The sequence below is a fragment of the Haliaeetus albicilla genome, chromosome 5 (assembly GCF_947461875.1).
Source record: "Haliaeetus albicilla chromosome 5, bHalAlb1.1, whole genome shotgun sequence".
In the NCBI taxonomy this organism is placed as follows: Eukaryota; Metazoa; Chordata; class Aves; order Accipitriformes; family Accipitridae; genus Haliaeetus; species Haliaeetus albicilla.
In genome coordinates, this window is record NC_091487.1 from 4782933 (window position 1) to 4797071 (window position 14139).

Sequence of the window (14139 nt, forward strand, 5' to 3'; positions counted from 1 at the left end):
CTGATCTGTCTGTAAGGCAGCAGGGTCAAATTCTCCCCCTGCCCCTGTTCCTAGGAAGTGGTAAATTGTCGGGGAGATAAGGAGGGGAAGGAGCTGTCGGCAGGATGGGGTGCAGAGCATGACTCACTGGCTTTCCTCCGTCTCCAGGCACAAGAGCTACATTTAACCAAGACAAGCAAAAAAAAAAAAGAAATAAAAAAAACCCCACCAAAACGGCAGCAGTAACACGTTCCACATTTATCATTCGGTTTCCGATCACAGGTTTTACCAGAAGACAGCCAGGATGACTCAGGTGAAATCAAGGGGCCGGCGCTGGCCTGCAGCCAGTCAGGCTTTACTGCGGTTTTATTGCCCCAGGCGCCGATTGGGAACAGAAACTGCCGTACTGGAGGATTTGAAGCCCTGAACTCCATGCCTGCTCCTCCCCAGACAGCCACTGATGTGGAGCTGGGTACCTCCCATCATTTCACAACCCTCTGAGGCTGTCCAAATCCTCCATATAAACTAGATGGGTTCCCTTACTAGAAACATGCAAAAACTGTTCATGGGACTCGGCAGAACTACCACTTTCATTTGGATCCAGGCCAAGCTGACACGGTTCAAAGGCTGGGTAGCATTTCTTAGGAGCTATGAACCACTGAGACCTAATCATCCATAGGAAAAAGGCATTAGTAAAGGGCATCTAAGTACATTGGCACTCCCTAGTCTTTGCTACCTTTATTTTCTTGGAAAAGAATAAGATAAGCTCCCCCCAGAGTCACCCCGGACTTTATAATGGTCTGAACTCAGCAGCTGTGGGAGTTGGTTGTAATTTTTCTCCGATTTATGGGGAAAGAAGGGCAGTTACCAGCTTATTTGCTAGCATGAGCACTGCATGGATGTGCAGAAAACCACTTTTTCTGGGCATGTTTGAGCAGAGGTTGCACACACGGGAGCCGATGCTGGCAGTTCTGCTAACAGCATTTGCAAACACAGAATTATTAGGTTTAGGGAATTTAGGCATGTGTCAGGATGTGTTACAACACAGCCTGATTTCCAGCCATGGCAAAGTCCTCTCCTTCTGAAACACAAACCCACATCAGCTGGGTAAGCAGAAGCACTAATGCTTGGCCCTTTTTTATTTTTAAGTAACTTATGATAATATTTTATTGGTTGTTCCGTATTAATTACACCCCATGTTCTCATGTAGCCTTCCCAAGAAATTTTTCTTTGCTATTTCTCATTATACCCAAAAAAAGAAAAACACAGGCGATAAAAGAGTGGCAGACGGTACCATGCAACGTTGTGTTAAAAAATATTCTGAATTTCCTAGAGGGAATCTGCCGTTTCTCTTTCCTGTGCTCGCTCAGAGCTTGGGGGTTATTTTCGCTGTTCAAAGATTGAAGAGAGATTCTTAAAAAGCAATGAAACAGGGAGTGCAAAACATCCTGAGGCTCTAAGTTGAATTATTTGCAAATCTAAAATAAGGTCTAGAGCAGGTAAAAGCCCAGCGCATCTGCTGGAGGGTACCTGGGGGGTCCCCGTGAGAGCCAGGGGAAGCTGCTGGGTACCAAAGTGGGCACACACAGGTGCGTGGTCCATGGTAAAGCCCATCAGAGCCCTCTCTTGTCTTTGAAAGTAGGGAAAATACAAAATAGGGACAGGATGGAGTGGGTTAGTATTCAGGCTCCAGCTCCTTGACCTGTTTTAGTCAGTTGAGCTTCCCTCCGGTTTCAGTGGCATTGAGTGGAACCTGGTGGGGAAGGGCCGGAGCATCATTCCCTGCGTGCATCAGATGCTCCTCGGGGTTTGAAGAGTGGGCTCTTGAAAGAAGCCTCTCCAAGCCAAGCTGGCTAAGGATGAAGAGACCCTAGGCAGTCTTCACTGGGTCAGATGAAGACATCTAAAAGGTATCTCAAGGGCAATTTCTGCACTGACAGCTGCTAAAAAGCTGAGATAAATCACGCACAAAAGACACTCATTTTTCCTCCATTGACTATAAAGTGGGAGTGTTCAGGACTGGGCTTAGAGCTTAAAGTTAGAGATGATGAATTCCACCTTCTCAAACCATCTGCGTCAACCCAGCGTATCATTAACGGCTCAAGTAAGAAAAGAGCAATGCAGATCGATCCTGCTATTAACATCAAGCCAGAATGAGACCCAAACGTGATCTTCAAATAATAGCTGTGCCCACGGCGGCGATGGATGGCAACGTCGCAGCCTACTGACATCCTTCCCGTGCCCTGGAAATACAGCTTGGGATTATCAGCCCCTGGAATCACAGCGTGTCAGTTTAAAGAGTGAATCATGAGCAATTTAATTCTATTACCCAGAATAACAAGCAAAATTGATTACAGGCTCCTAAAATACTAATTTCTTACAGGGGCATTTGTTGGTTTGTAAGGACAGAGGATCCCCCAAGGTCTGAGGGGTCTTCTGCAGATGCGATCTGCATTTTAACTTCCCTGGTGAGGTCTTGCGTTTTAGAGCTGAAACTGGAAGTGAAAGCAGCAGTTTTGCCCTGTCTCAGCTTTCCTTTCATGCCTTCACAGAGCAAGGTCACAGGATCTCACACCGATGGACTGCTCCAGCCTTTGCTCCCTGAAATTTGGAAAACTTCAGAGGGATGGCCCAAGCAGGCTGTAGGAGGCAAATTCATATTTATGCTTTTAAGAAGGTGAAAATAGCTGTATAATACAAGTCTCCAGGCTCCTGTAGACCTGTACCCTGTTTCCAACAGGAGCTATCTGACATCAGCCAGGGCAATCTCTAGGTCCCTCCAGCCCACTCCTAAACCAAGGACAGCTTTTGATTCACACGCAGGGCAAACAAGTATAGCAGCTGTGTCCCCGCATTGCTCCCCTCGGTTGCTTCTCACCGTTATTACCCCAAGATCGATAATGTGATTTGTAGACTGGACTGTTCCCTGGCAACACACGGCTTGAAACTATTCCTGCAAATTTCCTCTGCCATTCGTGTGCAATTGAGTCCAGCATCAAGTGGCTCTTTTCGCAGCCCAGATAGGTATTCGTGTTTTGCCTGCCTTTAAGTAAATGAATTACTATTAAATTTAGATGGCAGCATTCAGCTGAGCACATTTAGTACATCAACTGGGAGGAGAGAGAAGCAGCCAGGTCTGCTGTTCTCCATCAAAGAGCTCTACTGCATGAGATGCCCAACTTTCTCATAGGCAGTTCTCACCGCTGTTGTCTTCTCCTTGGACTAGCCAGCCAAGAACACCAAACTGAGTCACTCCACAACCACCACAGTTAAGTTCTTTGAAAAGAAGTTGAGGTGTGTTTCGTAGCCAGATGTTGGAGGGGAAAGCTTGTCCAAACACAGGGTCTCCTTTGCCCAGCTCCACTCCAGGCATCCAAGCTGCTTGAGTTTTCTTGACTTTCCCACCCCAAAACCATTCCTCATTGGTATCAGCTTTCTTTTACTGCCTACAAAGGTAAGAAACTCTCCCAGCTGGAGTAACCAAGCTACCCCAGCTATGCACACTGTCAGAGCTGGTGACAACCAGAGAGGCCAGGGACAGAGCACTATGTCCAAGAGACTTACACTGGGTCTGTAAAGCAAATCTTTGTTTGAGTCTGAGGGCATTGCTCGTTCCTGCAGCAACAAAGGGAGAAGCTATAACCAACAGTTATTAATTTTCTAATCAGGGAATGCAATTCCAAACAAGCCATGGGAACTTCACTTTAGGTGAATGCAAATCCTCAGGGAGGGACACAGCAGAAGCCCTGGAGAACCCTAACCAACACCAGTGGAGCTAACCTGAGGATGGATCAGGTTTGCCACAAGAACTGGAGGCACAGGACATCCCCAGAAGCCAAGAGGAGACATCTTTCTTCCCTGCTAGAGATGAGTATCTTAATAAGAGATGCATTGCCACAAAACATTTGCTATCACACTCCAGTACCAAATACTTGCGATAAAGTTGTTGAACACTGTACTGCAAATAGACCTTCTGATCTGACACACTACCTACACTGAAAACAACAAAAAGTTAAAACTACTACTATTACAGCTTTACACCACTTACCTGAAAACAGCTACCGCTCTGTGCTGCGTACCACATGTACTCGGCATCCTCGCCAGAGGCTGCATGTCGCTGGGATTGAAAGCACAGCTAAAGAAAACTCTCTAAATCCAAAATAACACAAGTTGACACGGATTCATGACATGCAAAGGGCAGAGAGATTTCTTTGTCAGGATTTGGCATTACACACCCTTAAAAAAACCAAAAAAGTATGCAAAATATGATTTCAGCGAAGTTGTTGGAGCCCAGCTGCAGCATTGCCCGCCCTTCGGCTGCCAGCCCGTAGGCCTGAGCCCAGCAGCAAGGGACAGGCAGCAGCAAGCAGCTCAGGTAGGAAACAAAACACCATAGGAAGAGTGCTTTCCTCCCCCAATGTACCCATCATCCTCCTCCAAGCTCAGCTCCTGCCTGATACAGCAACACGATGCTCCGAAGGTGAACAAGACTTTTTGCATTGGTTTTATCAGCTCAGCTTAGCAGTGTCACGGTGGTGTTGTCTTCTTTCATAGCAAAACTACATTACAGAGCAAGGTGCTGGGAAAGCCAAAGAAAATATTTTTTAGAACACGAGCAGGTATTTTATTTATTTATAGTACAAATATTCTTTCTCTGAATAAATGCCAAGCTTTCTGAGGATCCGGCGCTCCTTGTGAAGTCCAACGTGTTGGCAACGCTCCAGCACACCTAGTAGGTAGTTTATATATCTTTCCAGAAGATAAAGGGCTTGAAACGCTCTGTCAGCTGCAGAACAAGGCAGGTGGGTGTTTGCTACTTTGGATTATATCCCCCCTGAAAAGCTGTCAGACTCTGCCCATCATTTTGAGACTTTTTGTTGGGTTTCAGTAGCTGCATCTTTCCAGCAAGGAGCAGTTCTGGGTTAGGCACGGAGCGGCAGCAGAGGTAACTGAACAAAATGCCACACGCACAACTAGTCAGCAATATTCTCTTTTTGCAGACTCCATCACCTGCTACCTGTTTTCACATGCTACTTTTTTAACATGACTTTCTTCTTCAGAAAAACTGCATGAGAAAAGGATTTTTTTAAAGTCAAATGATGCAATGAAATGGAAGAGGATGACAGACTCAGACTCGGAGAGCAAGGAAAAGAAGGTGCTTTGTGTTCCCGAAATTCGAAGAGGAATGGCAATAATCAGACAGGAAAGTTGGGGTTGGGTTTAGACACAGCAAAGCTTTTCGGCACAGCAACATGGAGGGCACAGTCACAGCAGAGCCCTGGCAGCAGGTCAATAGCTGGAGCTTTTCAAATCCAATTCAAAGAGCGGATATTTCTGCAGTGCAATTCTCCCTCTCTGGTTTTCTGAGCACCGTAGGAACAACTAACATCCGGCAGGTTCCTGGACACAGTTTCCAGGTTGGCTTTTCTAAAATACCTGGTTTTCCAGCAGAAAGATGGCAAATTCAGGACAAACAAGCATTTCTGAAGACTTCAGTGAAATTCTATTAAATTCTTTAGGGAGCATCTTTAAAAAAAAAAAAAAAAAAAAAGCTACTAGAGATTTAACTGTTTTCACTTGAAAATCCGTTCCACATTTTCTGTTCATTTTTGGTTTGGCATTTCATTTCCACCCAAATTGAAAGTTATACTTAGCACTGTCCTGCCAGTGCTTTTGCCGGATGAGCGCGCCCCGTTCCCGGCTGGCTTGGCGCAGCTCCCTGGAAGGCTCCAGGTGATGGAGGGTGTATTTGTAGCTCTGCCCGAAGCTGTGTAATAGAGCAAAACCCATCTTTGATGAAATAAACTTAACAGCAGCCTAGCTGGGAGATGATCCTCCCAGGGTAAAAGCAGCAAAGTACTCGCTTCCATGATCTCAATAGCGCCTCTTGACTGTTTATTTTATTGCTGCGGACAGCGGCAACTGTCATAATTAAAAATCACTGCTGCAATCACCATCACAGCCACACAGCTCCAATTTAAAATTTCAAATCTGATGTTGGAAACAGTTTTGCAGCCTCTAACCAGCTACAGGGGTAGCAGTGAGATCCAGACTGTGACCCCAAGGCTGCAGACACTGGGTCTGATGAAACCCACAAGCATTATACCCAAAAATGAAGCCAAGAGAAAAGCAAACAGGAACCATGGACATGCAGGATGCTGCCTGATATCCCCAGTGATTTCCAGGAAACTGTCCACCAAATCCAGGAGCCTCCCTTTAAAACAGACCTTTGGCATGCTTGTTCAGAAGGGCGACATGATTGCAAATGTCCAGCGCCCAGAAAACTCTCACTTCGGAAGTTTACTTTGGATGTTTCCTCCCTCCTACAGGAGCCAGAAGGACTTTGGATGCTTTGTGGGACCAGCTGTTTGCAGCAGTGGTTTGAGTATGGATTACATGTATAAAGATAAAAAGAAAGGCCATCCGTTCACACCCAGGCCATCTCCCAGCACCACGGTCAAGACGCTCAAGTCATCATCAGAAACACCTAGTCTAGCAGAAAAAAAAACATTACACAGTTCACCAAGCTCATAGTGATTTTTCTATCAGGATGTTTTTCTTACCAATGCAATTCCATTTTTCTCCAATACACCCAAATATGGAAACACGCTTACTGCCTAAAAAGAAATTCCAGTCTCTGATACAGTAATTTCTTTCCAAAGAGTGTAGAAAAATCACTACGATATGCCACTGCTCTCCTGAACTTCCCACATTATGTCAGTACAGAAAATTAATTATTATTTACATTGCTGTCTACTACCAGCATTAAACAAATAAAATGTGTAACAATATATAAGAACTGTGGATGAAAAAAAGCATTTAAAGTGACAGGTCTTCAAGTTTTCTCTATTTGTATTTACTATCCCTGGTTGATATCATGACCCCTGTTTTTTTTACATACAGTGAAAACAGGAGCTGTTTTCTCCAAAATGACCTGCAGCAATTTCTAAAAAAGTCTAGCAAATCACCTCTTGCACTAAGATTTAATGGCTTTCACAGAAATCTTACTGAATCTTCAATCTACAGATTTCAGTGTGTTCTAAATGGACAGTCACTTCGTCTTTTCAGTAATAACGTGAAGACAAATGAAGAATGAAAAAAAGCAAATGATGAAAGGATGAGCAAACCCAGAGAAAAACCCCTAAATTAGAACTCTTCAGTCACAGTTGTTATGCTAAAGAGTTATTTTACCTTATCCTTAAAAAAAAAGTTTCAAACTTTGCGTTTGCTTCAAGTACATTTATTAGACATACTTACTGCCTTTTCTCCAGAGAAGGGTAAATACAACTGCCCTATGTCTTGTAGGTGAAGTCTGTTTAATTACAAACATTGCAAAGGAGACCACCACCTTAAAACAAAGAAACATTCACACTTTATTTTAAAAACAAACATTACATAAAACAATACAGAGATTTTCAAGTTCTGAACACTTTCTGGACCCTGCTGAGGCACAGACTGGGAAAGTACATTTGCACAGTCTGGAATGGCTCATTTTTGCACACTTGACCTTCCTCATTCAGCTTCTGCCCTGGTTTTCTGTCCCTGCCCATATCGGGCTGCTCTCTGCCACTGTCACAGCCACAGATGTTGAAAATGCAGCTGAACACCAGCACCATGTTAAGCTATCTCCCCCTCATTCCCATTTCCTCGAGTGTCTTTCTCTTACGAGTATTTGCAGCAGGCAGAAGGAATGGTATAGAAGCCATTACTTTCCCTCTCTAAAACCACAGGACAGCTTTTGGACATAGTTTATCCTCCCCAGAATGATTAACCTGTAATTAGCATCAAATATTACAAATATTGAGGCACACAGCTACACAACACTGTGTGGAACTCTGCTTCTAGGTAACAGGTCCATTAGTATTAGTTTTGCTATCAAGCTTTATAGCAGTAACTTGCAAAGGACTGGGAGAGTGGATTCAACATCTCTCAAGAATTGATAATAAAATAGTTTCTAGAAGACTATTTGGAGCAAGGCACTCTTTTTGCTAGTGCTCTTTGAGCACGGCAGCAAATTTCTCAATACAGAGCTACCTAATGTTTTCAGAAAACAGATGCTGAGAAGGTACCACATTGTTTAGCTTTGCTTGAATGCAAAAGCTGACAATCTGACATTTGTAGATTGATCTAAAGGCTTTGGTTTTTTGGATACATTTGAGTCCTCTAATTTTTGCTCCTGGTTCTTTTTCACTTCATCTTCATCAGCTGTGGGACGCTTTCGCTTTTTATCTTCTGCTAAATCATTAACTGTTCCTCCTTTTGCTTTCTCAGTCCACACCTTTGAAGAAAGTACATCATTAAACAGAAAACTACAAACTAGGCCACAAAACTCACCACTTTATTTTATACACCTTATTTCTCTGATTCTAAGGAAGCACTGAAATAATTCCTGTTAAGAACTAATAAGGATCAAGTTAGGAAAAATTTCCTCACTTTCCTTTTTTCTAAAAATCTTCAAAACTATACTTCGTTTGAACCTGTATATGAAATTGAAGCTCTTAATTGTCTTTCTGGACAAAAAAGAAACCCAAAAGGCCTTAGAACAAATTTAAGCCCCAATGAATTAAGCCTGGCTATGTCACTTTTAACTCTTTCCCATCTCTTTTGCTACTCCTTCATTGATTATGTTTCTCTTGCACTCCCCACTTTGGAAAAGCTGCTTTCTGCTATTACTTACTATTCAGACAGTTTATATTTTCATAGAGTATATGTCGTAGATCATGGCCCAATTCAAAACTGAAGTCCATGAAGATAGAGAACAGTAGAATTTAAAGAAAAACTTCCTAAGCAAAAATAACCAAGCAATTCAGTGGGGGGAAAAATTCTCAAAAAAACCCCAGGATTAGAGAATGTTTTCTTACCACTCTTTCTTCTGATGACAGCATTCTAAATCGACTCATGCCTTCTTTTATTACTTCTGCTTCATTCAGATCAGGATTATCTGTCAAAATGTTTGCTCTGTTCTCTTCTAGCCACATCTGGAATCCTGTCTGTGGTCTAAAACAAGCATACAAAAATTGTCTGTTTAAGAAGGTTATAGGAAAACCATATCCCCCAAAACAACATTTCTAAACAACACCTAACTGGATTTTTTTGTTCTTGAAGGAAAAGGCATATATAGTCAGCAGTCTGCTTTCTCCTATTGCAGTATGCTTAAAGAACATGCTGACAAGGCAAGACTAAGTCAAGCATTTTTATTAAAACTGTGATATATATGGAGATTAACATTTCAGTTTTAGAATGACAAAGCATAATGGTTCTCTTCCTTTCTGACAGGGTCCCATCAACCTAAAAATAGAGCACATATATTAACATGTTTCAGCTAATCCTTTTCACAATTCTCCTTACCACTTGTTTTAGAACATTATCTGTAAAGGTTAATGAAAAGAATGCTAGTCCAAATGAATAATAATTACCTTCATCTTCCTCAGTTAAATGAAGTCTAAATGAAACATGATTATAATAATGCAAGTTTCATGAGGACTGGGATTGTTAGGAAATACATCTGCTCCAGAGGAAAGAGACAGATTATGAGTCTTAGCTAGGAAGAGACGTACTCCTTAGGTGATCTAAGTTTTTTGTTTGTTTTCTTTTAAAAAAAACCATGCTAAAATAAAGCTTTACACTTTCACGTAAAACCCTCGGCTTTTAGACTTCCTTGTAGATTTGCTAAAGATGTTTAAACTTTTAAGCATTTCCTATACTTGGAACTGGCATAGCAGCATGGTTTCATTTATCATTCAAAGGTCATTATCAGATGCATAAGTAGTATCAAGGCAAAAATCGTTGCTTAGAGCCCCAAAACTACATTCTGCATTGTTCATTTATTATTCACTCACACATTTATTTGTCTCAGGCTGATGCAAAACTTCTACTTTGAATTACGTTGCCATGCACACTGGGAAAGATGTAATGAACAGAATGTTTTTCTCTGTTCTTTCACTGTGATTGTAATGCGGCAATTGGAAATCCAACCAATGTGTTTTATGAAGGTTTGATAATATGCATAGTATAAGTAGCAGTTTACTAAATTTCTGAAGTGGGTTCACAAACATGACAACTTGTGAGCTAACACTTTAATCTTGATGTTACGCTACTTTGGCCAGCCCAACGTCTTCAGAAATGGAACAGTTTTTAGACTTGCTATTCTATCAAAATTGGAATATGGCATTGAGATACAAGTGTCCACTCACCTTTTGTTTTCAGTGTTCTCCTGTGCAGTGACTTTGACTTCATGGGACTCGTTTCCTGCTTTTTCTTCTCTCTCTTCCACTGTTTTTGCACTAGAGTTAGGTGTACGAGCCTGGAAGAAGGAGGCTGCTGAAGCCTATAGAAATTGAAGTTAAAAAAAAAAAAAGTAAGAACACCTCACTCTCAAACAACACCTAGCATGTAGCCTAACAAAACCCAAGTCTTTCCTAAAGACACAGTAATCACTTGCATTAATATAGCATCTAATCCACCCAATTTCAGCACAGCAGATGTTTATTTAACACTATTTAAAATAAAAGCACATGATTCAGTGCAGAATGCAATTTCTACAACTGAAAGGTTTTTTTTGCTGTTTTATGTGCTTTTATAGTTTCTGCAGTATGCTTAAATGAACTTTGCCATCTAAGACACTTTACTTAATCAACAGGGTTTTGTACTTGATAAAAGCTGGTAAAATTCAATTTACTGTTCTTTTCTCACTGAAACAATGTAAAAAGACTCAAAACATTACCTGCTTGGACTTGGGTTTGGGAATCAGAGGCTTTATAACTGGAGGGTTCTGCTTGTTTACAGCTCGACTGCTAGACAAAGAAGTTTTCTTTGAGTGTTTGCTCATAGTGTCTAGAACATTTGCTGAGGGGACCACTGGGTCCTTTTTGTTAGATGACACCTAGCAAAACAAATAAATAGACATTTTATTTATTTTCTGTCATGTTCCCCTCCTCTGTCCCTCCAAGATATCTGTCACAGTTATATTGTAAATGTTAGATATAATCATCTGTTGTGATTTTCAGAACACCGCAGTCAAACCAGCTGCAAAATTCTTACCTTAAAGGGATTCACTCGTCCTTGGCTGCTTGATACAATTACAACTATTCAATAAGAAAGAAAAAAGAATGTGAAAATATGTGTATGTGTGTGCACACACACACATATAAAAATCTACGAAGCAATGTGCACATTTTAGATGGGTAAACGAAACATTAGCCTCATTTCCAAAGACCAAGGCTAACACTCATTGTGTGTGTTTCAGCCTCTGTTCATTGAAAATTGAAGAGAAGAACTAAATCAAAAGCATCAACTATTCCACACCAAAGAAAAGAAGTTCCCACCAGGCTTGAAGGTGGTTGGATAAAGAGAAAGACGCTTTAATAAACCCACAAAGGTTATACTATACATGCTTAGCTATTATTAGTCGTCAGAAATGCCACACAGGACCAACAGCTTAAAATATAAATCCAAAGGAAGACCCAGTATTTCCTCCACTCCCAAATCCGTTTCCACTCCTATTATTCTTGCTAGAGCGTTGGGAGGAGGTAAGAAGCAAGACACAGCAAAAGGTCACACTCTGCCCATGCCTGCTCAGACTCACAGTTCTACAGCAGGGTTACTAACTCTACTTTGTAAGTGCAACCAATAAATGTGCCTGTGATTAGTAAAACAAATCAACTGATCATTGTTCTCATTTTATCCCTGTCCCAAAGAATGCCTTCGTAACACAACCAGGCAGACAACTGCTTCAGCATTTGGCACAGCTAAGGCAATCAGAATAGTGTTATGCATATATGTTATCTTTAGGTAATGATGACATCAACAGGAATAAGGAACTTCTTAAAAACATGAGAACAACAATCAGTGCAAGTTACCACCTGACAACACTGTTATGCACTAAATTTTAGTAGTAATGGGAAAATGGAGGATAAAAGCAGGAGCAGGTATCAGGAAGCATAACAAAGCTCTCATGCTGGAATAAATGGGAATTTACTCACCAGACTTCGGAGTAGTCACCTCTGCTGAAGTGACACCTTTGCAGAAAGGGTTTGGCCCTTCAGAAAAAAGAAAGAGGTACATATTTAAGTACAATAAAATGTAATAGCATAACTTCTTTAAAAACAAATCCCCAACCAGACAAGTTATAGTAAAGCAATCTATATTTTAAAGCATGACTTTTCATTTTCAAATTGTACATACACTTTTACAAAACCACCTGTTATCTCTACCTGGATTTAACTTAGAGTTGTACACTTATTCCTTAAACTGTGCCCAGCAAACTACTTTATCAATTCAACTCCTGCAAGATTTGAGCTGAAACCAAAGTAACCGTTTCACAAAGTGACCCAGTCCATTAGAAATAGTATCAGATAACAGAAAAACTCCCCAAGGGTGTCTCAAATGGTTACTAAGTCCAAGGCATAAGCAAGCTGCCACAGAGCAGATGACACGCACTAAACTTGTTACTCTGCAGCGACTGCAGGCACAGTCTGGAATACGGAGCCGCTCACTCAGGTAGGCACTGCCACGCATCTCCCACAGGGAATTCCAGGTAACAAGAAGCCCACAGGCAGGAGTTACTGCATGTCACCCTGTTATTCCTGTGCATTTTTTCACATGTCAACACCCAAGTAAGACAGATCAGAAACTACCAGATCTGTTCTAACTAGGTAGCAGAAAACCTAGTCCCTGCTGCAGCTGCAGTTTCAAAACTCACTGAAACAAATGGGATTATTTTCTATTTATGTAAATGGCTTCTAAATCAAACCTCCTGTACGTCACTTGTGGTGTCCCGTGACAGGTAGCGTGCCTGTCTTTCCTAAATTTTATGTCAAAAGAACAAAACAAAACTACAGACAGAAAACGTTGTTGTTTGCATAGTCCTATAGGCTGCCAAGTTATCCAAACGCCAAATAATCTGGGAATTTTCCAGAATTCCTTATTAAGTCTGTGAAAGACACATCTAGGTAACTTCCAGCCTATTCAGAGAATATATTTTTCTTACTCTGTTTATGCACTTCTGGTGTTTCTTCTACTTCCTCATAGGCATCAGTTTCCTCCGCATCTTCCATTTCTTGGTCCTGCTGAACATTTCTGACCGGCAGCCGACTCCACTCTGTGGCAGAGTTGCTGTAACTAAATGGAAGGCATTCATCAGAAAGGAAGCGGTCACCACATTCAGAAGGAAAACTAGAACAATGGAAGGCTAACTTACTTACCTAATTTAGGAAATAAGAACAGTAACATTTGACATTTATTTGCATTATACCTCTGATTAAACTCTGATGATTGCTAAAAATAAAATAAAGATTCATTAACCACTTCAGCTCACCCTGAAACACCAAGTGCAGTTGCCTGAAGTGGTACTCATGTAGTTTTAAGAAAGACCACATGTAGCTATGAAACTGCTTGAAGTTCACACTCAGCTAAAAGTACATGCACTGGCCTTCAAACAGCTCCATACACAAACAGAGCGAGCACCCAAACAGAAACAGCAACCTTTTCCCACCTTCAGAGTGCATTGCTATTGTTGCCAGAACACTTTGCCACAAACATAAATGCAAACATAAAACAATCTTCTGTTATCTCCATTTAAATACATATACCTCCAATATCATAAATAATACCAGATTACTTTTCTGCATACATGAACAAATACAGGTGGTAACATGGATACATATTTTCAGTGTGAAGCTTAGGCAGCAAGTTTTAATGTTTAATCTGATTATTCTCTAAATTCCCAGTATAGTAGTATGTACATTTCTTGCATTTCCCCTCCTAATCTTTGCCGATTACTAAAATCTGTGTATACATAAACAAAAGGTTCATTTCTTTCAACCAGAATGTCAGTATTAGATTACTCTGGCACTAAGAACAATACAGTGTTTGTGATGAATTTTAACCCTCAGAGTGGCTGAAGTCACAGACATGGGATTACAGCTTCTACGCATGATCCAGAAGAACAAGGTAGAGCATTTAGAAAGGAGTTTTGAATGTGCAGTTTCACACAGAAGAATAAGGGAAAAGCTACAGATAAGTTCAGGAACTTACCACTTCCTCTTGCTTAAGTAAGTTCCAAACTTCATACATAAAATTGCTATAGGAAGACATTGTTTCTGACAAAACGTTATGATGTTTTTTCTGCGCTATCAGACTGGTGGTTAGTAACTACTTTCC

The 14139-nt window shown here is 41.2% G+C and overlaps 1 protein-coding gene across 4 annotated transcripts in view; it reads right to left on the reverse strand.

Moving 5' to 3' along the window:
• Positions 1-7203: 7203 nt before the first annotated feature.
• Positions 7204-14139, reverse strand: part of WDHD1 (WD repeat and HMG-box DNA binding protein 1) — a 30454-nt gene continuing 23518 nt past the window's right edge. For all 4 annotated transcript variants that reach the window (XM_069783110.1, XM_009917126.2, XM_069783111.1 and 1 more), the window contains 7 exons: positions 12968-13098; positions 11961-12017; positions 11020-11063; positions 10703-10861; positions 10173-10306; positions 8841-8976; positions 7204-8257 (listed from right to left, as the gene is read on the reverse strand). In XM_069783110.1, coding sequence (XP_069639211.1) covers positions 8057-8257; positions 8841-8976; positions 10173-10306; positions 10703-10861; positions 11020-11063; positions 11961-12017; positions 12968-13098 — 862 coding nt within the window. In that variant the 3' untranslated portion in view covers positions 7204-8056. The remainder of the gene's footprint in view (positions 8258-8840; positions 8977-10172; positions 10307-10702; positions 10862-11019; positions 11064-11960; positions 12018-12967; positions 13099-14139) is intronic.